The sequence below is a fragment of the Orycteropus afer genome, unplaced genomic scaffold (genome assembly GCF_000298275.1).
Source record: "Orycteropus afer afer isolate SDZICR_OR568_19922 unplaced genomic scaffold, OryAfe1.0 scaffold00075, whole genome shotgun sequence".
Lineage (NCBI taxonomy): Eukaryota > Metazoa > Chordata > Mammalia > Tubulidentata > Orycteropodidae > Orycteropus > Orycteropus afer.
The window spans coordinates 421069-446046 of NW_006921662.1; the positions used below are offsets into that span (position 1 = coordinate 421069).

The 24978-nt window shown below is 36.3% G+C and overlaps 1 protein-coding gene across 1 annotated transcript in view; it reads right to left on the minus strand.

Annotated features, from left to right (window-relative positions):
* Positions 1 to 24978, minus strand: part of KCNT2 (potassium sodium-activated channel subfamily T member 2) — a gene marked incomplete at its 3' end in the record, with an annotated part of 574934 nt that overhangs the window by 390583 nt on the left and 159373 nt on the right. Inside the window, exons 4-5 of the mRNA XM_007941175.1 lie at positions 21887 to 21935; positions 12259 to 12318 (exon numbers count right to left, since the gene is read on the minus strand). Coding sequence (XP_007939366.1) covers positions 12259 to 12318; positions 21887 to 21935 — 109 coding nt within the window. The remainder of the gene's footprint in view (positions 1 to 12258; positions 12319 to 21886; positions 21936 to 24978) is intronic.

The window sequence follows — 24978 nt, forward strand, 5'->3', positions numbered from 1 at the left end:
GGTCATGAAAAATTATCAACAACAACAACAAAAAGCCCTAGCCCAGAGGGTTTCATCAGAGAATTCTTCTACCAAACATTCAGAGAAGAAATGACACCACTTCTACTCAAACTATATCAAAACATACAAAAGGATGGAATCTTCCTTAATTCATTTTATGAAGCAAGCATAAACTGGATACCACATCCAGGCAAAGACATTACTCAAAAGGAAAACTACAGACCAATATCTCTCATGAATATAAATGCAAAAATCTTCAACAAAATCCTAGTCAATAGACTCCAACAACATATCAAGAAAATAATTCATTATGACCAAGAGGGGTTCATATAAGGTACACAAGGTGGTTCAACATTAGAAAAACAATCAATGTCATCCACAACATAAATAAAACAAAGGAAAAGAACTACATGATCATATCAATCGATGCAGAAAAGGTCTTTGATAAAATCCAACACCATTCCTGATCAAAACTCTCAGCAATATAGGAATAGGAGGAATATTCCTCAACATAATAAAGCGTATATATGCAAAACCAATACCCAACATTATTCTCCATGGAGGGAGACTGAAACTATTCCCATTGTGAACAGGAATCAGATGGAGAGACACTGAAACCATTCCCGTTGTGTACAGGAACCAGACAAGGATGCCCTCTATCACCACTTCTATTCAACATTATACTGCAAGTCCTAGCCAGGGCAATAAGGCAAGAGAGAGAATTCAACAGCATCCAGATTGGTAAGAAATAAGTCAAACTGTCCCTATTTACTGATGATATGATCCTATACCTAGAAAACCCAAGACACTCAGTCAAAAATCTACTGGAACTAATTGAGAGATTTAGCATCATGGCAGGATACAAGATCAACATCCAAAAATCAGTTACATTCTTCTACACCAGAAAAGAGATTGCTGAACATGAAATAAGAGAATCAATACCATTTACAATAGCTACTAAAAAAATAAAATACTTGGGAATAAATCTTACCAGGGACATAAAAGACCTGTACAAAGAAAACTATGAAAGACTACATCAAGAAACCATAAGAGATCTACATAAATGGAAGACATACCATGTTTATGGACAGGAAGCTTGAACATAGTGAAAATGTCAATGCCAAAGCAATCTATACATTCAATGCAATCCCAATCCAGATCCCATCAACATTCTTTAAGAGTATGGAAAAAATAATCACTAACCTTATATGAAAACAAAAGAGAACATGGATAAGCAAAGTATTATTGAACAAGAACAACAAAGTAGGAGGTCTCACACTCCTGGATCTCAAAACCTACAATTCAGCCACAGTAGTCAAAGCAGCCTGGTATTGGTATGACAGACACATAGAGCAGTGGAATAGAATTGAGAACCCAGAAATAGATCCATCGACCTATGGTCAGCTTATCTTTGACAAAGGGCTGAAATCCATTAAATGGATAAGAGAATGTTTGTTTAATAAATGGTGCTGGCAAAACTGGATATCCATTTGCAGAAAAATGAAACAAGATCTGTACTTCACACCTTACACAAAAACTAACTCCAGATGGATCAAAGAGTTAAATATGAAACCTAAAACTATAAAGTTCCTCAAGAATAAACTAGGGGCAAATTTAGGGGCCCTCATTTATGATATAAATAGACTATGAAGCATAATGCACAAACAGGAGAAGATAAACCATATGAATGTTGTTGTTGTTATGTGCTGTCAATTTGGACCTGAATCATAGCAACCTCTCCTTGGGTTTCTGAGGCAGTGTCACTACGGAAGTAGATTGTCCAACCTTCTTTCCAAGGAGTGGCTGGTGAGTTTGAAACGCTAACCTTCTGGTTAGCAATCAAGTGCCTTATGAACTATGCTACCAGAGCTCACAAACAAGACGAATGGGACCTTCTAAAAAGTGAATTTTTATATGCTTCCAAAGACTTCTCCAAACGAGTCAAAAGAGAACCTACAGATCATGAAAAAATATTTGGCAATGACATATCTGACAAGGGACTTATCTCTAGAATTTATAGAAAACACTAACACCTCAACAGCAAAAAGACAATCCAATTAAAAAATGGGCAGAAGACATGAATAGACACTTCATCAAAGAGGATATTCAGGCTGCCAACAAACATATGAAGAAATCCTCATGATCATTAGCCATTAGAGAGATGCAAATAAAAACAACAATGAGATACCATCGTGCCCCAGCACTATTAGCAGTGTTTGACAAGACAGAAAATAACAAATGCTGGTGAGGATGCAGAGATTGGTACTCTCATACACTGCTGGTGGGACTGTCAAATGATACAACCACTGTGGAAAGCAGTATGGTGAGTCTTTAAAAAGTTGGAATTAGATATACCATTGGACCCAGCCATTCCAGTACTAGGCATATATCCTAAAGAAGTGAGCACCAGGATAAGAACAGATTATGCTCACCCATGTACATTGCGAGGCACAGGAGGAGATGGGGCCGAGACAGAGCTGTAGGAACATAGGTAAGGGCGGGCAGATGGGTCAGCACCCAGACGCAGGAGGCATGGGTGCAGCCGGGGCCAAGACAGAGCTTCAGGGAGCCAGGTAAGGGCAAGCAGACAGGCAACACACCAAGAGGCAGGAAGGGAGGGAAAAGCCAGGGATGAAAGAACTGAGGGATCCTGGTAAGGGGAGGGTGGAGAGGTTTCGAACAGCTAAGGAAGACAAACTTTTCTATCAGTTAGTCATATTGTGGTGGTTTGCATGTTGCTGGGAGGCTTGAGACTGTGCCAATGGTGTTTCAAATGCCAGTAGGGTTGCACATGGTGCACAGGTTTCAACGCAGCTTACCGACTGAGACAGACTAGGAAAAAGGAAGAAGCCGTCCACTTCTCAAAGAATTGGATGGGGAAAACCTTATGAATAGCAGAGAAACACTGCCTGATACATTACTGGGTAACTTTAGGAATAGCCCTGAAACATAGTGCGATAGAGTGCAGGAAGACCAGCCCCTTAGGTTGGAAGGCACTCAAAATACAAGTGGTAAAGGGCTGCGTCATGAGGGTAGAACCAACCTTAATGATATGGATACAGTAAAGCTTTTGGGACCTCTATTTGCTGACATGGCACAGCTCAATTTGAGGAGAAAGAGCTGCAAGCATCCATTAATAATCAGAACATGGAATGTACAAAGTATGAATCTAGGAAAATTGGAAGTTGTCAAAAATGAAATGAAACACATAAAGATCGATATCCCAGGCATTAGTGAGCTGAAATGGACCAGTTTCGGTTTTGGCCGTTTTGAATCAGATGATAAAATGATGTACTATGCCAGGAATGACAATTTGAAGAGGAATGGCATGGCATTCATCATCGCAAAGGATGTTTCAAGACCTGTCCTGAAGTACAATGCTGTCAGTGATAGGATAATATGCATACGCCTACAAGGAAGACCAGTTACTACTACAATTATTCAAATTTATGTACCAACCACCAAAGTCAAAGATGAAGAAATTGAAGATTTTTATCAACTTCTGCAGTCTAAAATTGACTGAACATCCAATCAAGTTGTGTTAACTTGCCCTTGAGAAGAGAGTAGCCAAAGCAAATGGAAGAAAAGGCAAGATAAAACAACTAAACAGAAGATTTCAAAGTGCAGCTCAAGCAGACAAAGCCAATTACTATAATGAAACATGCAAAGACCTGGAGTTGGAAAACCAAAAAGGAAGAACATGCTTGGCATTTCTCAAGCTGAAGGAAAGGAACTGAGGAAAAAATTTAAGCTTTGCATTGCAATACTGAAAGTTTCTAAGGGCAAAATACTGAATGATGCAGGAAGCATTAAAAGAAGATGGAAGGAATACACAGAGTCATTGTATCTCAAAGACCTGATCGATCTTCATCCATTTTAGCAGGTGGCATATAATCAAGAACCAATGCTATTTAAGGAAGAAGTTGAAGCTGCACTGAAGGTATTGGCAAAGAACAAGGCACCAGAAATTCACAGAATACCCACTGAGATGTTTCAACAAATGGATGCCCCACTGTAGGCACACACTTGGTTACGCCAAGAGATTTGGAAGACAGCTACTTGGCGAACTGACTGGAAGAGATCCATAATTTGTATCCATTCCAAAGAAAGGTGATCCCACAGAATGACGAAATTATTGAACAATATCATTAATATCACATGCAAGTAAACTCTTACTGAAGATAATTCAAAAATGGTTGCAGGAATATATTGACAGAGAGCTTCCAGAAATGCAAGCTGGATTCAGAAGAGGATGTGGAATGCAGATTATCATTGCAGATATCAGATGGATCTTGGCTCAAAGCAAAGAATAGTAGAAAGATGTTTACTTATGTTTTATTGACTATGCAAAGGCATTTGATTGAGTGGATCATAAAAAATTATGAATAACACTGAGAAGAAAAGGAATTCCAGAACATTTAACTGTACTCATGAGGAATCTATAAAAACTGTCATTCGAACAGAAAAAGGGAACACTGCAGGGTTTAAAATCAAGAAGGAAGTGTGTCAGGGTTGTATCCTTTCAGTACACTTATTCAATGTCTATGCTGAACAAATAATACAAGAAGCTGGACCACATGAAGAAGAACATGGTATAAGGATCGGAGGAAGAATCATTAACAACATGCCATACGCTAACAACACAACTTTGCTTGCTGAAAGTGAAGATGACTTAAAACACTTACTGATGAAGATTGAAGAATGCAGTCTGCAGTATGGATTACATCTCAATATAAAGACAACAAAAATCCTCACAGCTGGATCTATAAACAGCATCCTGATAAATGGAGAAAAGATTGAAGTTGTCAAAGACATCACATCTCTTGGTTCTACAATCGACGCCAATGCAAGCAGCAGTCAGGACATCAGACGATGTATAGCACTGGGCAAATCAGCTCCAAAGGACCTCTTTAAAGTGCTGAAGAGCAAAGATGTTTCCTTGAGGACTAAGGTGCCCGACATAAGCCATGTATTTTCAATCACCTCATATGCATGTGAGAGCTGAACAATGAATAAGGAAGACTGAAGAAGAGTTGATGCTTTTGAAATGTGGTGCTGGCAAAGAATGCTGAGAGTACCATGGACTGCTAAAGGATCAAACAATTCTGTCCTGAGGAAGTGCAGCCAGAATGCTCCTTGGAGGCAAGAATGGCCAGACTTTGTCTCATCTACTATGGTCATGTTATCAGAAGGGCCCATTCCCTGGAGAAGAATGTCCTGCTTGATAAGGTGGACAGTCGATGAAGGAGGGGGAGGCCCTCAATGAGATGGATTGACACAGTGGCTGCAGCAATGGGTTAAGCATAGCAAGGACTGAGGAGCTGGCGTGCGACTGGACAGTGTTTTGTTCTGCTGTGCACAGTGTTGGTGTGAGTCAGAAACGACTTGATAGCACCTGACAACAACATGTTCATCGCAGCACTATTTACAATGCCAAAAGATGGAAACAACCTAGGTGTCTATCAACCAAAGAGTGGATAACCAAACTATGGTACATACACACATTAGAATACTGTGCAAGTCTAAAGAATAACAAACAATCTGCAAAACACCTCATAACGTGGATTAACTTGGAGGACATTATGCTGAGTGATATAAGTCAAGGACAGAAGGACAAATATTGTATTAGTCCATTATTGTAAAAAGTCAAGGAAAATTTTATCTATGGAAGGGGATTTTCTTTGTTGGTTACCAGGGGTGGGAGGGGAAGAGAGGGAACACTGTTAGATAGGTAGAAACAAGTATTGATCTGGGTGAACAGAAGGACAATGTACCAAATGTGAGTGATCTACACAATGCATTGAGGAAGAGGAAGACATAGAGAGGTACATGGCAGGTACAGACAACAAAGATGAACCCTTTTGCACATACACTACTGTGTTGTCAGTGAAGGCAAAGATGGATATACAGGTAGATTGATGGGTGGACAGGCTGAGCTGTTAGGTATGTCTATGCAGAGTGAGTGTGCTCAAGACCATGCATACAGTTGGCAGACAATGTTTCTACAAGTGTATTGGTATGTTGTGTAAGAATTTCCAGGTATACAGTAGAGCTGACAACTGACAAGGCTGTAGTCACTTCTTGGTCACAGCGAGGTACCCAGAAAGAGCAAGTAGTTGGACCTGTGGGCTTAGGACCATGGTTGCAGGGGACATCAATATCAATTGGCATAACATATTGCACAAAACCCTGTTCCACAACCTACATTGGCAAGTAGCAACTGTGATGAGTAAAAACAAAGTAAGGAAAAGTACATGAAATACATGTCTAGATTAGCAAATAAAAAGCTTGCAAGCAGCCATCTAGATGCAACGATTGGTCTCTCCTCATCCAGAGCAAAGAAGAATGAAGAAAACTAAAGATTCATGGAAACAATTTGTCCAAGCCATTGGTACACCATGCAATGTGCAGCCTGTACGACTATGAGACCAGAAGAACTAGATGTTGCCTGGCTACCACTGTCAACCACTCAAACAGGGATCTATGTAGGAGATCCTGGGCAGAGTGGGAGAACAATGTGGAACAAAATTCAAAATCATATTAAAAAAAAAAAAAAAGGGACCATGTTTGCTGGTCTGATAAAGCCTGATAGCACCACTGAGTCTGTGGCCCCTAGCTGCCCTTCAGGTCTGGAATTGACCCCACTCCTGTGGCTTCCAGCCAAACAAAAGACAGGCATATGAGCTGAATATTTATATTAGGTAGATGCATTCCTTGGAGAGAACAATCATAGAAGAATAGAAGGCTTGTGTATGTACAGGGAGACAGCTCAGGGGGCAGGAGTGCATAGAGGGAAGGATACAGGGAAGAGATAAGTATTGGGAGGAAGTGTGAGGAGAGCTGTTGCATTGTGGTAAATTATAGTCAATGTCATGAGACCAAGTGTATGTGAACTGCTGTATGGAAAGCTAATTTGCTCTGTAAACTTTCACCCAAATCACAAGTAAAGAAAAAAAAAAAAAAGTGAATATAGGAAAGAAAACTGGAGATTTAACAAAAAGCTCCTAGGTCTGATGAATTTTTATTTGTAAAAGTTTGGAAATTGTGCTTGAATTTGTTTTTTCTTTTTATAGTGAATATGTGTGCATAAATAGATAACTGTTTTGAAGGTAGTTGACAAAGAATTAGAGGGTGTTTGTGGTGAAGGAAAAATAAAAACTATACCTATAGGTGATACCTCCATTGTTTTGCCAAATATTTATAAATATAAAAGGAACGATGATTTAAGTACAGACCTGGACTTCAGTATTATAAAACACAAACTATAGTTGATATCATAGAATTTTTATTTATTATTTACTAAGCTGGACATGTATTTCATGTACTTTCCCTTACTTTGTTTGTACTCATCATTCCTTGTTTTTCAAATGCTGATTAAATTGAGGATACAGTGTCTAGGAGAGTTTAAGCTGTTTTATTTGTTGAGGATTAAATTATTTGTACATACTTGACAAGGTCTAATTCTAAGAATTATAAAGTGCTTGCAAAATATAATATTAACTGTATTTTTAAATTATTATGTATATAATGTATATATAAAGAGATATTGGCATTATCTTTGTAAAATATATGGAGGGAGATAAAGCTATATATATCTCCAGACTGTTGTTTTTGTTGTTATGTGCCATCGAGTCAAACCTGACTCATAGCGACCCCTCCTTGGGCTTCCGAGGCAGTATCACTACGGAAGTAGGATTGCCCAACCTTCCTTCCGAGGAGTGGCTGGTGGGTTTGAACCGCCAGCCGTCTGGTTAGCAGGCAAGTGTCTTAGCCACTATGCTACCAGAGCTCCCATTTCCAGACCAGAAGTATCAAAATCTATATTAGGAATTGATACAGTTACTAGGCAAATATCAATTTCTACATATATATCATATTCTTAAAATTAGAAGAGAGAAGCTAGATTTTAGACTCTTCTAACTAGAATTGATGGAATAACAATGGAGATGTTTCAAAAACCATATGCAATGCTGGAAGTGCTTACTATTTTATGCCAAGAAATTCAGAAGACAACTAGCTGGTCAACCTGTTGGAACAGATACATATTTGTGTCCATTCAACAAAAAAGGTGATCTAATAGAATGTGGAAATTATCAAATATCATTAATAGCACACACAAGTAAAATTTTGCTGAAAATAATTCAAAAACAATTGCAGGAGTACATAGACAGGAAATTGCCAGAAATTCAAGGTGGATTCAGAAGAGCACATGGAACAAAGAATATCATTACTGATATAAGATGATCTTGGCTGAAGCAAAGAATACCAGAAAGATGGTTACCTGTGTTTTACTGACTATGCAAAGGCATTCAACTGTGTAGATCATAACAAATTATGGATAACATTGTGAAGAATGGGAATTGCAGAACACTTAATTGTGCTCATGAAGAACATTTATATGTTTAAAAAGCCAGTCGTTCAAATAGAACAAGGGGATGTGCATGGTTTAAAATCAGAAAAGGTGTGCATTGGGGTTTATCCTTTCACCATACTTATTCAGTCTGTACACTGAGCAAATAATCTGAGAAACTGGACTAGAAGAAGAACAATGCAGCATCAAGATTGGAGAAAGACTCATCAACAAACTGTGATATGCAGGTGACACACCTTGCTTGCTAAAAGTGAAGGTGACTTGAAGTACTTACTGATGAAGATCAAAAACTATAGCCTTCATTATGGATTACACCTCAATATAAAGAAAACCAAAACTCTCACAACTGGACCAATAAGCAGCATTATGATAAATGGAGAAGAGATTGAAGTTGTCAAGGATTTCATTGTACTAGGATCTACAATAAATGTCCATGCAAGCAACAGTCAAAAAATCAAATGACACAATGCAAATCGGCTGCAAAAGACCTCTTTAAAGGATTAAAAAGCAAAGATGTCATTTTGAAGAGTAATTAATGTACTTGACCCAAGCCATAGTATTTTCAATCACCTCATATGCATATAAAAGTTGAACAAGGGATTAGGAAGACTGAAGAATAATTGATACATTTCAATTAAGGTATTGGTGCGGACCACTGAATATACTATGGATTGTCAAAAGAATGAACCGATCTGTCAGGGAAGAAGTATGCCCAGAATGCTCAGTAGAAGTGAGGATGGAAAGACTTCACCTCACATACTTTGGGCATGTTATCAGAAGGGAACAGTCCCTAGAGAAAGACATCAAGTTTGGTAAAGTAGAGGATCAGCAGAAAAGAGGAAGACCCTTAACAAGATGGATTCATTCAGTGGCTGAAACAATAGGCTCAGTCATAGCAATGATTGTAAGGATGGCACAAGACTGGACAATGTTTTGTTCTATTGCACAAAGGGTCACTACAAGGCAGAACTGACTTGTCAGTATCTAACTACAATAACTAGAATCTTATTTGTAGGTCAGAAATAGTTACCAATTATTTAATGTACTGACTCTAAAAGCTTATCCAATGCTCTTTTCACAGAGTCCAAAGAAATCATGGGTTGGACTGGATTTATGAGACAGAAAAAAAGGTAATTAAAAGCAACATATCCTTCCATTGCCACATAACTCCTTTTTACTCTTTCTGTCTCCTTAGTAATATGCACGTCTTTACCATTCTATCTCTCCTTGCAGGCCCTCCAAGTGTTTATGAAGGTCAGAATGGAAATATTAGATATCATCTAGCTCTGCTTTCATTTTATAAAGGACAGGAAGTAATTAATTATAAATGTCATCATCATATAATTGCAATGGAAAATTATCTTGAATCTGTGTGTGTTTTTAAAATGACTTTTTACATTAGGGCTAGGACTTGTATTAGCAAAGTAGCAAAGTTAATTTCATATTAGTTTTGAGCTAGAAGTTGGATCAAATACATTTACAAATGTAGATTAATATTCTGGCCAGGCTATATTTCTGTACATACTTCTGTAGTGATGCATAAGATATATTTAAATATACACTTAAAAATCACCTAATTTTTTTAAGGAAATATCACATTTTATATACTATATTCAACATTCTTCACACACTCCCATAAGAAAAAGCTTTGAAAATCTAAGATATTAATTTACTTCACTTTATAGTGTTTTTCTAGGTATTCAAAACCCAGATTTTTTATCTGGATTTTGAAATCAAAATATTTATCCAAACCCATTGCCATTGAGTCAATTCTGACTCATAGCAAACATATAGGACAGAGTAGAACTACCTTAAAGGATTTACAGCTGATGGATTCGAACCATCAACCCCAGAAGTTTAGCATTTGAATACACCAGCTGCCCCATGGGAGAAAAGATGTGGCAGTCAACTTCTGTAAAGGCAACAGTTCTACTATGCCCTATAGGGTCACTATAAGTTGGAATCAACTTGATGGCAAAGTGTTTGGTTTTGGTTTCATTTTGAAGGAAGATATATTAATAAACCATCACTGCTCCAGTACTTTCTAGATAAATTAGTAATAACATACTCCACATATGAGCTTGTTCACCTTCCCTTCTCTAGGTTCAAAATATTCCTTCATGCACCATTTTCCAAAAGAAAAGAAAGCTTCCAAAGCTAATAGTTGCATACCAGGTCCCTATCCCAGATTATTATTTTTTATAAACTGCATGGCAAGCCTATGCACTTGCCCATCAGCACCTCAAATTCATCATTTCTAAAACTAATTCCATTATTCCATCTAACTTGACACTAACTGGAATCATTTTCCTGGTATCATTCCTTCCTAGTTTGTTCCCACTGTCTCAGTCATTTGGACTAAGAAAATCTTAAAATAATATTTGACTTTTTCCTTCTCTTCACCTATTTCAATAAACCAGCAGATAGTTTATTTTCTACCTCCATAACTCATCATGAATCAAATCTGTCAATCCCTTTCTTCCAGCCAACATTTCACTCCAGATTCCTTTCATGCTGCAATAATGTCACTGTGATAACCTTTTGCCTGTGCTGTACAGAGGCTCTAAACTAATATCCTTAACATTTAATTACAATCATGTTCAACAAATTCATCAACTTCTCATTATAATGCTTTAATCATGGCTCCCAAAACATTGTTCCCATTATTTTCAGTAATGTCTTTAAAATATAAAAATAAAAATAACACAGTTGCCTTTGAGTTGATTCTGACTCATGGCAACTCCACCTATATCAGTGTAGGATGGTGTTCCATAGGGTTTTCAATGGTTGGTTTGTCAGGAGTAGATCACCAGGGCTTTCTTCAAGGCTGCTCTTAGATGCAAACTGCCAACCTTTCAGTTAGCAGCCGAGCTTGTTAACTGTTTGTACCACCACAGGATGCTCAATATTTTCCCAAATACTTCATAATCAGACCAAAATGAAAAAATCACTATTCCCCAATTTTACTATCCTTTCATGTCTTTTCTAATTCTATCAATTCTTACTATCCAATCTTCTCCTTTTTCCAGATGGAAATTACCTATTTTCCAAGGCCTCTGCTTGAGATGGTCAAGTATTTCCTTTTCATAATATGATTTAACTTTATGAACTCCTATAGAACTTTATTAGCATGTCACTGAAAATTCCTATTAAATTCTGCCTTGTATTTTTATTATTTGCATAATTTTCAAGGAGGCCTATTTGCACAGTGGTTAAAGAATTTGGCTGATAACAAAAAGGCCAGTGGTTCAAACCCACCAACCACTGAACAAGAAAAAGATGAAGCAGTCTGCTTCTACAAAGTTTATAGCCTTGGAAACTCTAGGGGGCGTTCTACTATTTCCTGTAGGGTCATTATGTGTTGGAATCAACTCAATGACAGCATATTTGGTTATTTTTGTTGTTGTTGTTTGGTATGATTTTATCCTGCCCACCTCTTTGTAGAATGCAAACTCTTTGAGAAAAGCAATTATACAGTACACAGTGTCAAGTTCTTCATCATATATGAGCTCAATAAAAATAAAATTGAGATATTTAAATAATTACTGCCAGATATGTTTTAGCTTTCTTAACATCTTTGGTATAGGTCAGGAAAAGAGGTTTTCAAAAATAAAAAGCCAGTCCATTCCAATTGCTTGTCTCACTATAAAAATACACGTAATGTTTAAATTAACCCAAAGAAATTAGTGAAGTACATTTAATCCACCAAGGAAAATGCCCCTATATTACCACAGTTTCTTACCACATAATAGAGAGGCCCAGAATAATTAAAGTGGTTTAGGAAGAGCTTGCCTTATCTTCACAGTATAAATTATAAATAAAGGAATATTGTGTAAATGTTTGTGATGTGTTCTATTAGTAGAAAATGGCTAAGTGAAATAACTTACCTTATAACTGAGGTAACCAAGCAATATTGTTTCAAATAGACTTATCAGTGCCACTGAAACCTAAAATATAAATTGAAACTTAATTAGAAAATACCATGAAAATAAAATATAAACTCATGATTATATAATATAAATACTATACATGATTATATACATATGAATATGTGTGTGTATACATTTTATTAAGAAGCACATGACACATTAACTTCTATAAACAGGCAATAGAGATTTGGCAACCCCTGCATTATAGCTTAGTTTTCCTAATTTCTAATCTTCTGAATAAATATTTCTCATCTCTATTCCGAAATAAATAATATAGTAAAGGAGATTATAGAATAATTAGACTAGATTGAGCTTCCAATGATATATAAAGAATCTGGTTTTTGTTTTGTTCCTAACATACACAATTACACACAGCTGCACCACCACAGGTCATATTATGGCTCTTGTGGACTTGTTTTAATTTTCTTTCTTCAGCTTGAACCTGAACTTGCCTATGAACAATTGATAGTCTGATCCAGAGTCAGTCCCTGGCCTTGTTCTGACTAATGATATTGAGTTTCTCCATTGCCTCTGTACACAGGTATAGTCAAGTTGCGTCCTATGTATTCAATCTGCCAAGATCCATGTGTATAGATGCTGCTTAAATTGTTGAAGAGAGGTTATCTGCAATGAATTTGTCATTGTTAATGTAAAATTTTATCATACGATATCTGGCATCATTGCTATCATCAAGGCCATATTTCCGAAATACTGATGCTTCTTCTTTGTTTTTAACTTTCTTATTCCAATCACCAGTCCTTATCAATGGATCTTGATTGCATATTTGGTCAATTTAAGACTGCAGAAGTGGATAAAAATCTTCAATTTCTTCATCTTTGGCTTTAGTGGTTGGTGTGTAAATTTGAGGAACAATAGTATTAACTGATTTTCCTTGTAGGTGTATGGATATTATCATATCACTGATAACACTGTACTTTAGTATAGGTCTTGAAAGGTTCTTTGTGACAATTAATGTGATGTCATTCCTCCTCAATTTGTAATTCCCAGCATGGTTGATCATATAATTGTCTGATTCAAAACGGTGAATACTAGTCCATTACAGCTCACTAAGGCTTAGAATATCAATCTTTATGTATTGCATTTAATTTTTGACAATTTCCAATTTTCCTGGATTCATACTTCGTGCATCCCACGTTCTGATTATTAATAGATGTTTGCAGCTGTTTCTTTGCATTTTGAGTAGTACTTCATCAGTAAATGAAGGTCCTGAAACCTCTACTCCACCCAAGTCATCAAAGTCAACTCTACTTTGAGGAGGCAGCTCTTCCTCAGTCATATTTTGAGTGTCTTCCAGCCTGGGGGGCTCATCATAGGTGTAACATATCAGACATTTCACTGCTATTCCTAAAGTTTTCCAGCAATATATCAGAAAATGTTGCACTGCTATTCAAAAGTTGAAGCTGAAGAAAACTAAAACAAAGCCTTGAGAGCCAAAATACAACCCTGATAATATACCATCTGAATTTAGACAGCATCTGAGAATAGATTTACTGCATTGAACACCAATGACCAAAGGTAGGATGAGTTGTGGGATAACATCAAGAACATTATATACGAAGAATGCAAAAGGTCATTAACAAGACAGGAAAGGAAGAAAAGACCAAAAAGGACATCAGAAGAGAGTCTGAAACTTGCTCTTGAAAGTAGAGTAACTAAAGCAGATGGGGGAAAAATGATGAAATAAAATAACTGAATAGAATATTTCAGAAGAAGGCTTAACAAAAAGAAGTATTATAATGATATGTGAAAAAAAAATAGAATTAGGAAACCAAAATGAAAGAACACATGGCATTTCTCAAGCTGAAAGAATTGAAGAAAAAATCCAAAATTCAAACTGCAGTACTGAAGGATTCCATGGGCAAACATTGAATGATGCAGGAACCATTAAAAGAAAACAGAAGGAATACACAGAGGCACTTTACCAAGAAAAACTGATTTACATTCAATCATTTCAGGAGGTAGCATATGATCAAGTCTCAATGGTATTAAAAGAAGTATAAGCTACACTGAAGGGACCGATGTAAAACAAGGCTCCAGGAATTGATGGAATACCAATTAAGATGTTTCAACAAATGGATGCATCCATTTATGCCAAGAAATTAGGAAGACAGCTTCCTGGCCAATTGACTGGAAGAGATCTATATTTGTGCTCATTCCAAAGAAAGGTGATCCATCAGAAAATGGAAATTATCAAATAATATCACTAATATCACAGGAAAGTAAAATTTTGCTACAAAGAATTCAAAAACAGTTGCAGCAGTATATTGACAGGGTAATTCCAGAAACTCAAGCTGGATTCAGAAGAGGAAGTAGCGCCAGGTATATCATTGTTGATGTCAGATTGATTTTTGTTGAAAGCAAAGAATGTCAGAAAGATGTTTACCTGTGTTTTATTGACTATGCAAAAGCATTCAACTGTATGGATCACAAAAAATCATGGATAACATTTTGAAAAAGAGGAATTCCACAAAATGTAAATGTGTTCATAAGGAACCTGTACACAGACCAAGAGGCTGTCATTGGAACAGAACAAGGGGATACCACATGGTTTTAAATCAAGAAAGTGGGTTTCAGGGCTGGATATTTTCACCATACTTATCCAATTTGCATGCTGAGCAAATAATCCAAGAAGCTGGACTATGTGAAGAAGAACGCAGCATAAGCATTAAGACTCATGAACAACCTCTGATATGCTGATGACATAACCTTGTTTACTGAAAGGAAGATGACTTGAAACACTTACTGATGAAAGTCAATGACTACCATCTTCAGTATGGATTACGGCTCAATGTTAAGAAAACAAAAATCCTCACAACTGGACTAATAATCAACATTAAGATAAATGGAGAAAAGATTGAAGTTGTCAAAGATTTCATTTTATTTGGACCTACAGTCAACATCCATGGAAGAGCAGTCAAGAAGCAAAGCATGATCCACAATCAACACCCATAGAAGAGCAGTCAAGAAACCAGACATTTGATTGCACTGGGCAAATCTTCTGCAAGGGACTTCTTTAAAGAGTTAAAGAGCAAAGATGCCACCTTGAAGACTAAGGTGTACCTAACCCAACCCATAGTATTTTCAATTACTACATATGCATGTGAAAGCTGGATGATGAATATGGAAGACCAAAAAAGAGTTGATGTGTTTGAATTATGGTGCTGGCATAGAATACTGAAAATACCATGAACTGCCAGAAGAACTAACAAATCTGTCTTAGAAGAAGTGAAGCCAGAATGCCCCTTAAAAGGATGTCCAAACTTTATCTTACATCCTTTGGTTATGTTGTGAGAAGGGACCATTCTCCACAGAAGGATATCATGGTTGGTAGAGAGTCAGTGAGAAAAGGGAAGACTCTCAATGACATCGACTGACACAGTGGCTACAATGATGGGATCAAGTATACAAGGACTGTGAGGATGGCACATGATCCGGCAGTGTTTCATTCTGATTTACACAGGGTCACCAAGAGTCAGAGGTGACTCAATGGCACCAAAAAAGAACAGCAACAACCTCACCACAAATAACTTCACTTTTACTGGAACATCACCAACTCCTCCAGGGTATCCAACAAAAACAAAAGCTCCGTTCAGAAAGTACAGGGAAAAAATTCATATATATACATATATACAAGTTTCAAGTTGAAAAATATGTTCAATTCTATCACTCACTTCAAATAACACAAAACAGCAATATCCTTAAATACTAAAGAAAATAGTCTATCTATATCAGCACTTCAAGATACTTTCAGATTTTATTTGAAAGAACCTCATAACTGATCCCATGTTAGCAGCTCAAAGTGTTAAGTCCTACATTGTCTTTGACGAATTTCAATCTTTCTCTGTATTCTCTAATGAACATACAATTTTCACAAATTAAATTAAAAAGTTACTGTAGCAACATGAAAAGTAACTGGAAAAGATATCCAGAGTATTCTCTGTTAAAGACTCTTGTCGGGATAAATGAACAGAATCAAAATAAAATAAACAAACAGAAAAAAAACTCAGAAAGCAACAACTGTATTTTTTTTTTTACTTTATATATTTTTGAGGCTTAAGACATATCTTGATAATGTTGTTGCTGCTAGGTGCCGTTAAGTTGGCTCCAAATCACAGCAACCCTATGACCCTGCCCATTCTTACTTCCAAGGAGGACTCAGGCTGTACTTCTTCCAGGACAGATTTGTTCGTTCTTCTGGCAGTCCATGCTATTTTTAGTAATCTTCACCAACACCACAACTCCAAGGCATAACTCTTCTTCGGTCTTCCTTATTCATTGTCCAGCTTTCACAGGTATATGAGGTGACTGAAAATACCAGGTTTGGGTTAGTTGTACCATAGTCTTCAAAGAGACATCTTCACCTTTAACCCTTTAAAGAGGTCCCTTGCAGCAGATATGCCATTGAAATCAAGATTCTGGTTCTTGTCTGCTCTTCCATGGGTGTGGATTGTGGATCCAAGTAAAATGAAATCTTTGACAAATTCAATCTTTTCTCATTTATCATGATGATGCTTCTTGGTCCAGTTGTGAGGATTTTTGCTTTCTTAATGGTGAGGTGTAATCCATACTGAAGACTGTAGTGACTAAACTTCACAGTAAATGTTTCAACTCATCTTCAATTTCAGCAAGCAAGGTTGTGTCATCAGCGTTTTGCAGGTGGTTTATGAGTCTTCCTCCAGTCTGGATTCCATGTTCTCTTTCATATAGTGCAGCTCCTTGAATCATTTGCTCAGCATACAGAACTTCAGTGTGGTGAATGGAAGCAACCTGACACACACCCTTCCTGATTTTATACCGTGCAATATCCTCTTGTTCTGTTCAAATGGCAGCCTCATTGTCTATGTACAGGTTCCTCACGAGAACAATTAAGTGCTCTGGAATTCCCATTCTTTGCAATGTTATCCATAATTGTTATGATCCACACAGTCAAACTGTTTGCATAATCAATAAAATCCAAGTAATCATCTCTCTGGTATTCTTTGTTTTCAGCCAAGATCCACCTGGCACCTGCAATGATATCCTTGGTTCCAGTCCTCTTCTGAATCCAGCCTGAATTTCTGGAAGTTCCTTGTCAGTAGACTGTGAATATATGTTTTTGAATTATCTTCAACAAGATTTTACTTACCTGTGATATTAATGATATTCTTCAATAATTTTCACATTCTGTGGGATCACCTTTCTTTGGAATAGGCACATAAACCAATCTCTTCCAGTCAGTTGGCCACATAACTGTCTTCCAAATTCCTTGGCATAAATGAGTAAGTGCCTCAGGAGCAGCATGCACTTGTTGAAACATCTCAGAGGGTATTCCGTCAATTCCTGGAGCTGTGTTTTCGCCAATTCCGTCATGCAGCTTGGATTTCTTCCTTCAATAGCACTGGTTCTTGATTATATGGTACCTCCTGAAATAGTTGTACGTCAACCAATTCTTTTTGATATAGTGACTCTGTGTATTCCTTCCATCTTCTTTTGATGCTTCCTGCCTTTTTCAATATTTTGCCCATAGAATTCTACAATATTGCAATAGGAGGCTTGAATATTTTCTTCAGTTATTTCAGCTAGAGAAATTCTGAGAGTGTTCTTCCCTTTTGGTTTCCTAACTCCAGGTCTTTGCACATTGCATTATAATACTTTGTCATCTCAATCTGCCCTTTGAAATCTGTTCAGTTCTTCCAGCTTTTCTTACATTCATTTTAGCTACTCTACATTCAAGAGTCAATTTCATAGTCTCTTCTGACATCCATTTTAGTCTTTTCTTCCTTTCCTGTCTTTTTAATAACCATTTGCTTTCTTCATGTAGATGTTCTTGATGTCATCCCACAACTTGTATGGTCTTTGGTCATTAGTGTTCAATATGTCAAATCTATTCTTCAGATTGTCTCTAAATTATAGAGCAATATAATCAAGGTCATATTTTGGCTCTCTTGGACTTAATTTTTGTTAGCTTCAACTGGAGCTCTGGTGGCATAGTACCTAAGGCATTTGAGTGCTAAACAGAAAGCTGGTGGTTCAATCTCCACCCAGCCATTCCTCGAAAGGAAGATTGGACAATCTACTTCCATAGAGATACCACCTCAGGAACCCAAGGAGGGGTCACTATGAGTCAGAAATGACTCAGTGGCAGTGAGATAGATTTTGAGTTTTCAACTTGAAATTCCATGTGAGCAATTGATGTTCTGTTCCATAGGCAGCTCCTAGCCTTATTTTGACTGATAATATTGAGCTTTCTATCACCTCCTTCCATAGATGTAGTCAATCCCATTCCTGTGTATTTCATTTGGTGAGATCTAGTGTATAGCCACTATTTATGCTGTTGAAAAAATGTATTTGCAATGAATAACTTTTTGGTCTTGCAAAATTCTATCATGCAATACCCACTGTCATTTCTATCACCAAGGCCTTATTTTCCGACTGCTGAGGATTCTTCTTTGTTTCCAACATCTGCATTCAATCACCAGTAAAAATCAAACACCTTGACTACATGTCTGATCAATTTCAGTCTGCAGAAATTGGAAAAAGCTTCAATTTTCCCATCTTTGGCTTTAGTGGTTGGTGCATAAATTTGGTAACTATCAAAAAACATTGTTTTCTATGTTTATATCAATTGCCAACTTTTTATAAAAGTGGTATCCTATAATATTTTTATATGGAATTTGTTTTCTTATAAATTTTTGTTATTATTTTGTGTTTACTTGGTCTCTTTCATTTTATTCTTCTTTATTTTGGTGGATAGATTTATTAATTTTCTTTGTGGCTACCCTGAAGTTTACCTTTATCCTGTTAAATTCAAAACACTATTAAATCTTGAATTCACCTTGACTTCCTCTTCACATGGAGTTCTGTAACTAGACCTTGTACTCCTTGTTTTTGTTCTGAAGTTGTCATTGCTTATAGCTTAACACCTCTGATTCCCTCTAGTCAGTTTTATAACTTTTACTTTTGTGAAACCTTTATCTAAGTTGATATGTGACCTATGTTATTGTGTGTCTTATCTCAAGTTTTTGTCTGTTGTCATTGGTTCTCAACCCTTGTTGTTGTTGTTGTTATGTGTCATTGAGTCAGACCTGACACATAGTGACCCCTCCTTGAGTTTCCGAGGTGGTATCACTAAAGAAGTAGATTGCCCAACCTTCCTTCTGAAGAGTGGCTGGTGGGTTTAAACCACCACCCTCCTAGGATTACCTTTAATATTTCTGTTGATCTGTTTTACAAATTCCTTTAATTTCTGTTTATCTGGGAATTTCTTAAGTTTCACCATGATATTTGAAAAACAATTTTGCTGGATATAGATTCTTGGTTGGCAATTCTTTTCTTTCAGAATTTCATATATGTAATCCCATTGCCTTCTTACTTGCCTGGTTTCAGATGAGAAGAAATGAGCAGTTAATCTTATTGGTAAACCTTTTTTAGCAATATTTTGTTTTTCACAAGCTGCCCTCAGCATTGTTTCTCTGGCTTTGGTTTTAGAAAATTTGATCATGATATGTCTTATTGAATTTCTTTTGGGATCTATTCTATATGGGGTTTATTGGGCTTCTTGGATGGAAACTTTCTCATCTTTCATATTTAAGACACTTTCTGCTATCTTCAAAAATTATTTCTTTTTGGCTGAATTATTAGGTATGTCTATGCAGGGGAGAGTGTGCCCAAGACCATGTATAGGGTTGGCAGACAATGTTTCTACAAATGTATTGCTATGTTCTATAAGAATTCCCAGGTGTATAGTAGAGCTGACAAGGGACAAGTTTAAAAAAAAATTATATATATATATAATTTGGAAGGAAGATTGGGCAATCTACTTCTGTAGTGACACTGCCTCAGAAACCCAAGGAGGGGTCACTATGAGTTGGGTCCAACTCAAGGGCACATAACAATAACAACTATATATATATATACACACACACACAACACATATATATATTTCTTTTTATTTTCTTATCCTCTTCTAGAATCCTATTATGAATAAACTCTTCCTCTTGATGATAACCCATATAACTCTTAGGCTTTTTCCACTCTTTTTTCTGATTGTTTCTCTGACAAATTACTAAGGGGTTTGTCCTTTGTTTTGCTGATTCTTTCTTCCATTGATTCAATTCTGTTGTGTCCTACCATTGAGTTATCTATTTCTGATATTTTTTTTTTATTATAAAGTAAACTTTATAGTTTCTAGTTGTTATTTTCATATCTTTCTAATTGTTTATTTAATCTGTCATTTTTTTTCTTGAGTTTTTTTCCAGAAATTTTTTAGGATGTTTTTGTTTTTTTTCTGTTATCCTTGATCTCTTTGAGGATCCTAAATATAAATCTTTTGAATTCCTTCTCAGGTAGTTCTACCATCATTTATTTCCTCCTCAGGAAGATTTTATTTCCCTTTATTTTGCTCATTTGTTTGAACCACTCTGTCCTGCTTCTTCATATGATTTGTTATTATCTGTTGTCTCTGAGGTATTAATGTGTTATTTTTAAAATATATTTCTATATTTTTATATTGATTGTATGTCTGTCTGTTTTGTCCTAATTTTTTTTTTTTTTTTTTTCTTGCTTTGTGTAGATATATCAATGTGTATGGGGCAGGCATGTTCTGTTGATCACCAGTCTGGTGGCACAGGAGAACACTTCTCACCTATCACTGGGTGGGTGTGACAGTGAAGGCAGGGATGGGAAATGCATGAGGAGATGGGTGAGGTGGATACAGAGCACCAGCAATTGTTAATCCAGTGACCCAGGAGCATGAACTGCTGCTCACTAGGTGGGTGGGTCTGCAGGGGTTGTGACAATAGGGGTGGGAGTGTGTCTCCACTAGTCCTTAGTCTAGTGGCACTGGAGTGCACACTGCCTTTTGCCAGGTAGTTGGGGCAGCTGAAGGGTTTGGCAGGCTGGGTGGGTACACACCACCATTGGTTCTCTATTTAGTGATTCACAAGCATGTTCTGCCACTCACTGGGTGGCCAAAAGATGTGAGGGCAGAAAGACTGGGCACACACTGCTGCTGCTCATCAATATAGTGACAGAGTATGTGCTACTACTCATCAGGTGGGTGGGACTGCAGACGTTGTGACAGCTGGAGTAGAAACACTTTTTTAATATTGGGTAGGGTAGGAATAGCTTGGGAGGAAGGGGTTCTTACTGTTGACTGTGGGTAGGCAATGCAGTGGAATTTAGTGGGACTTATGCTACTGATCACTGGGGACAGGGTGGAGAAAGGAGAATGCTCCTTTGGTCACTGGTGATAGCCTTTTGATTACTTTTTTAGGAATTATATACAGGAATACCAAAAGTAATTTGGAAAAATTTGTGGAGTCTAAAAATACTAGTTTATTTTGGTTTCTCCACACTCTTAAAGCTCACTCAAGTCTAATCCTGATCTCCAGGATATTTCCACAAGCTAAAATTCAGAGCTGAGTCAAACATGGTAAAAACAATAAAAATTTTCATTTAAAATGTGCTCAAGATTAATTCAGTAGTAAGCCAAACTAATCTTAAGTATTGTTTTTACCCCTGTATTATTTTTTGTGAAGTATCAATAAACACAACAGTATAAAGATAAAACAAAATTGTACACAACCTGTAAGCCCCATAAAGGTAGACTTCTGTTCACCCAAAAGATATGAGACCTATGAAAAGAATAAGATATTAGTTTTTTTTTTCCTAAGTACAAAAATCTATTCATTTGAAAATGTCCATTAAAGTTACAGATACTTAAATGTTAGCATAAAAAAGATGGAAACATATCAAAATTAAAATTAGAAAATGTTATATTGTTTCAGTATCTTTTTAGCTGATATTGAGTTCTATCCAAGAAACATAATATTTAACTTCATCTTTAGTGTCATGTTAATATGTATGAAAATTTTCAAAACTAAATAAACTGTTGTCATCAAGTTGATTCCAACTGCTGGTGACCACACATGTACACAGTAGAATTGTACCATATGGTTTTCAAGGCTGTAAACTTTCTGAAGCTGATTGGCACTGAGGATCCTCTGGGAAGCTTTGAACCACAAACCTTTCATCAGTAATCAAGCATTTAACCAATTATAATGGGTCATTATTCAAAGAAGGATTACAGCAGGTCAGCAAAATATCAAACTCTTTACTAGTCAATTTTTCATTGAAAAGTTATTTAAGGGCATCTGTAAACTCTAAAACACATCAGGTCACCAAGAATCAGAATCAACTGGACAGCAACCACTTTCAACTGATCAACTGTAAGATTTTGTTATTTTTTAAATTGTGAGTATTTGGACAACAGAAATCTGGCATTACAAATCATCAGAATAAAGTCAGTAATTCAAATTGCAGATCACAATAATATTTTATATTTGGATGTTTATAAAATATTTACCATTGCAACCAAAAACCTGTGACTGGGATTAGTGTAAAACATTATGAAGAGCGAGAAGTGAGTGTCCTTAAATACCTCTTGAACATAATATTAACACTAGAGTTAGAAATTGCTTATACTCTACAAATAATATCATAATGCTTTTAATTTCCCACTAGTTATCATTTGTGACTATTTATACCCTTATCATCTGTTGTAGAGTTTATTTAAATGGCATCCCTTCAAGCAATATACCCTACTTGGAAAAACATGAAAATAGTTGCATTGTGTAATAAAAAAATGTAAATTTAAAAAATAAATAAAATCCATTAGCTCTTTAGAGCTATGAAATATGACTGATGAACCAAACCAATCCCACTGCCATTGAGTTAACTGCAACTCAGCAATCCTATAGGATAAAGTAGAACTGCTCCATAGGATTTCAAGCCACTTTCTACATATTCTTCCCTCATCTACAGCTCTCAGAAAAACCCTCCCTTTCTCAAGAAACACTTTCCTGAGGCTTCTCCCTGATCAATATAGTCTACTAATCTCTTAGGCCATGTTACTCACCACACCCTTCTTGTTCCTCACCATACTGGTAACTTAATATTTTTATTTGTAAAATAAATCTTGAATGTCTATCTCCTCACCTAACTGCAAGTTCCATAAGATCAAATACTGTATCTATTTTAATCACTATTGCAGTTCTAACATTTGGCTGAGTATTTGCACTAAGAACATGAATGCATGAGTATTATGCACATTTTGAGTGCAAGACACTCAAAATGAGCAAATTATGGCAACAAAGTCAAAGATATAGCTGATGATTTCAAAAACACAGTCCTTTCCAAAACACTTCTCTTAAAATGTCAATGACATTTGAGAAATAAGAGCAAAAGGATATGTTAAACTGAACAGTGGAATAGGCACAGATTTTTGAGATGGAAAAATAATCTGCTACAAAAATTACTACATGATCAAATAGAAATTCTTGGAAATTTTATGAAAAGAAATTTCTAAAGAGAAATTTATGAGAACTTTTAAAGGGAAATTGGCAATTAATATGGATTTACTAAGAGCTAGTTATTTCAAACCACATTTTCTTTGGACTGAGATGTTAAATTGGTAGGTCATAGACATTTCATAGAATACCTGAATTTAAGAGGTTGAACAAAAGATACCATGATTGGGGGGCAACACTAAGTCATGAGGAATAAGCCTCCTAACCCATTTTTTTTTCTATAGGCTTTGATATATAACTTTCTATATGAATTGAAATCTCCCATGGTAAGCCATGTTTTCCATCTATTTCATTAGCATTAAACTGGACCAATACATAGAAGACAATTGCATATTTGGTAAATTATGGTAAAAAGTTATTGTTAAAAATATCCTTCATATACAGGTTTGATATCACTGAAGTGTTTTAAGAAAGAAAGGATGGAGGGAGAGAGGAAGGGGGGAGAGAGAGGGAGAAGAAAGAGAAAGAGGGAGGAAGAGAAGGGAGGGAAGAAAGGAAGGAAGGGAAAGTTAGCCTTTCATTTATAGTTTTTGAAGCTAGGTGATGGGCACATGGGGGTTCATTGTTCTAGTCTTTGTTTCTGCTTGAAATATTTTATTAAAAAAATATGTATTCTTCACAAAATGGATCATGGGAACATTCCTATGTACCCTCTAAAACAATGAGTGATGAAACTGAAACTAAAGGCCAGGCCAAAATTCCAAATGAACCTTTAATCCTACTGACAAAAAAGCAGTAAGTTAAAGAAAACATATACAAGAATACTTATTATAGCATTATTTATAACAGGAAAAAAACTGGAAACTACCTGAATAACCAACAACAGGAGAATTAAAGTAACACCATTCACAGCAAAAAACAAACGGTACCACAAAAAGAAAAAGATGTCACTGATAAGAATTACATATATAATATTGTCCTGACTATTCATCTTATTGTGTGTGATGTGTGTATATGTGTTATACTGAGATAGAATTTTAAAAAGGTTGATCAATAAAATGTAAAAAGGAGTTTTCAGGTCTTAAGATTTTAAGTCATTTTTACTTCCTTTTCCTTACCATAAAGGAGCTCTGGTGGTGTAGTAGTTAAGGCATTTGGCTGCTAACCAAAAGATCTCTGGTTTGAACCTACCAGCTCCTCTGTGGAAGGAAGAGGAGTCGGTCTGCTTCCATAAAGATTTATAGCCTTGGAAACTGCGGTGTAGTAAATTACTTAGCGTGGCTTTTCTACCCATAAGTCTTTGTAAACTCCAAGGTGGGAATTGCTATTAGCAACTGAGGAGATCCTGATTTTAAAGTCGCCCACCTGG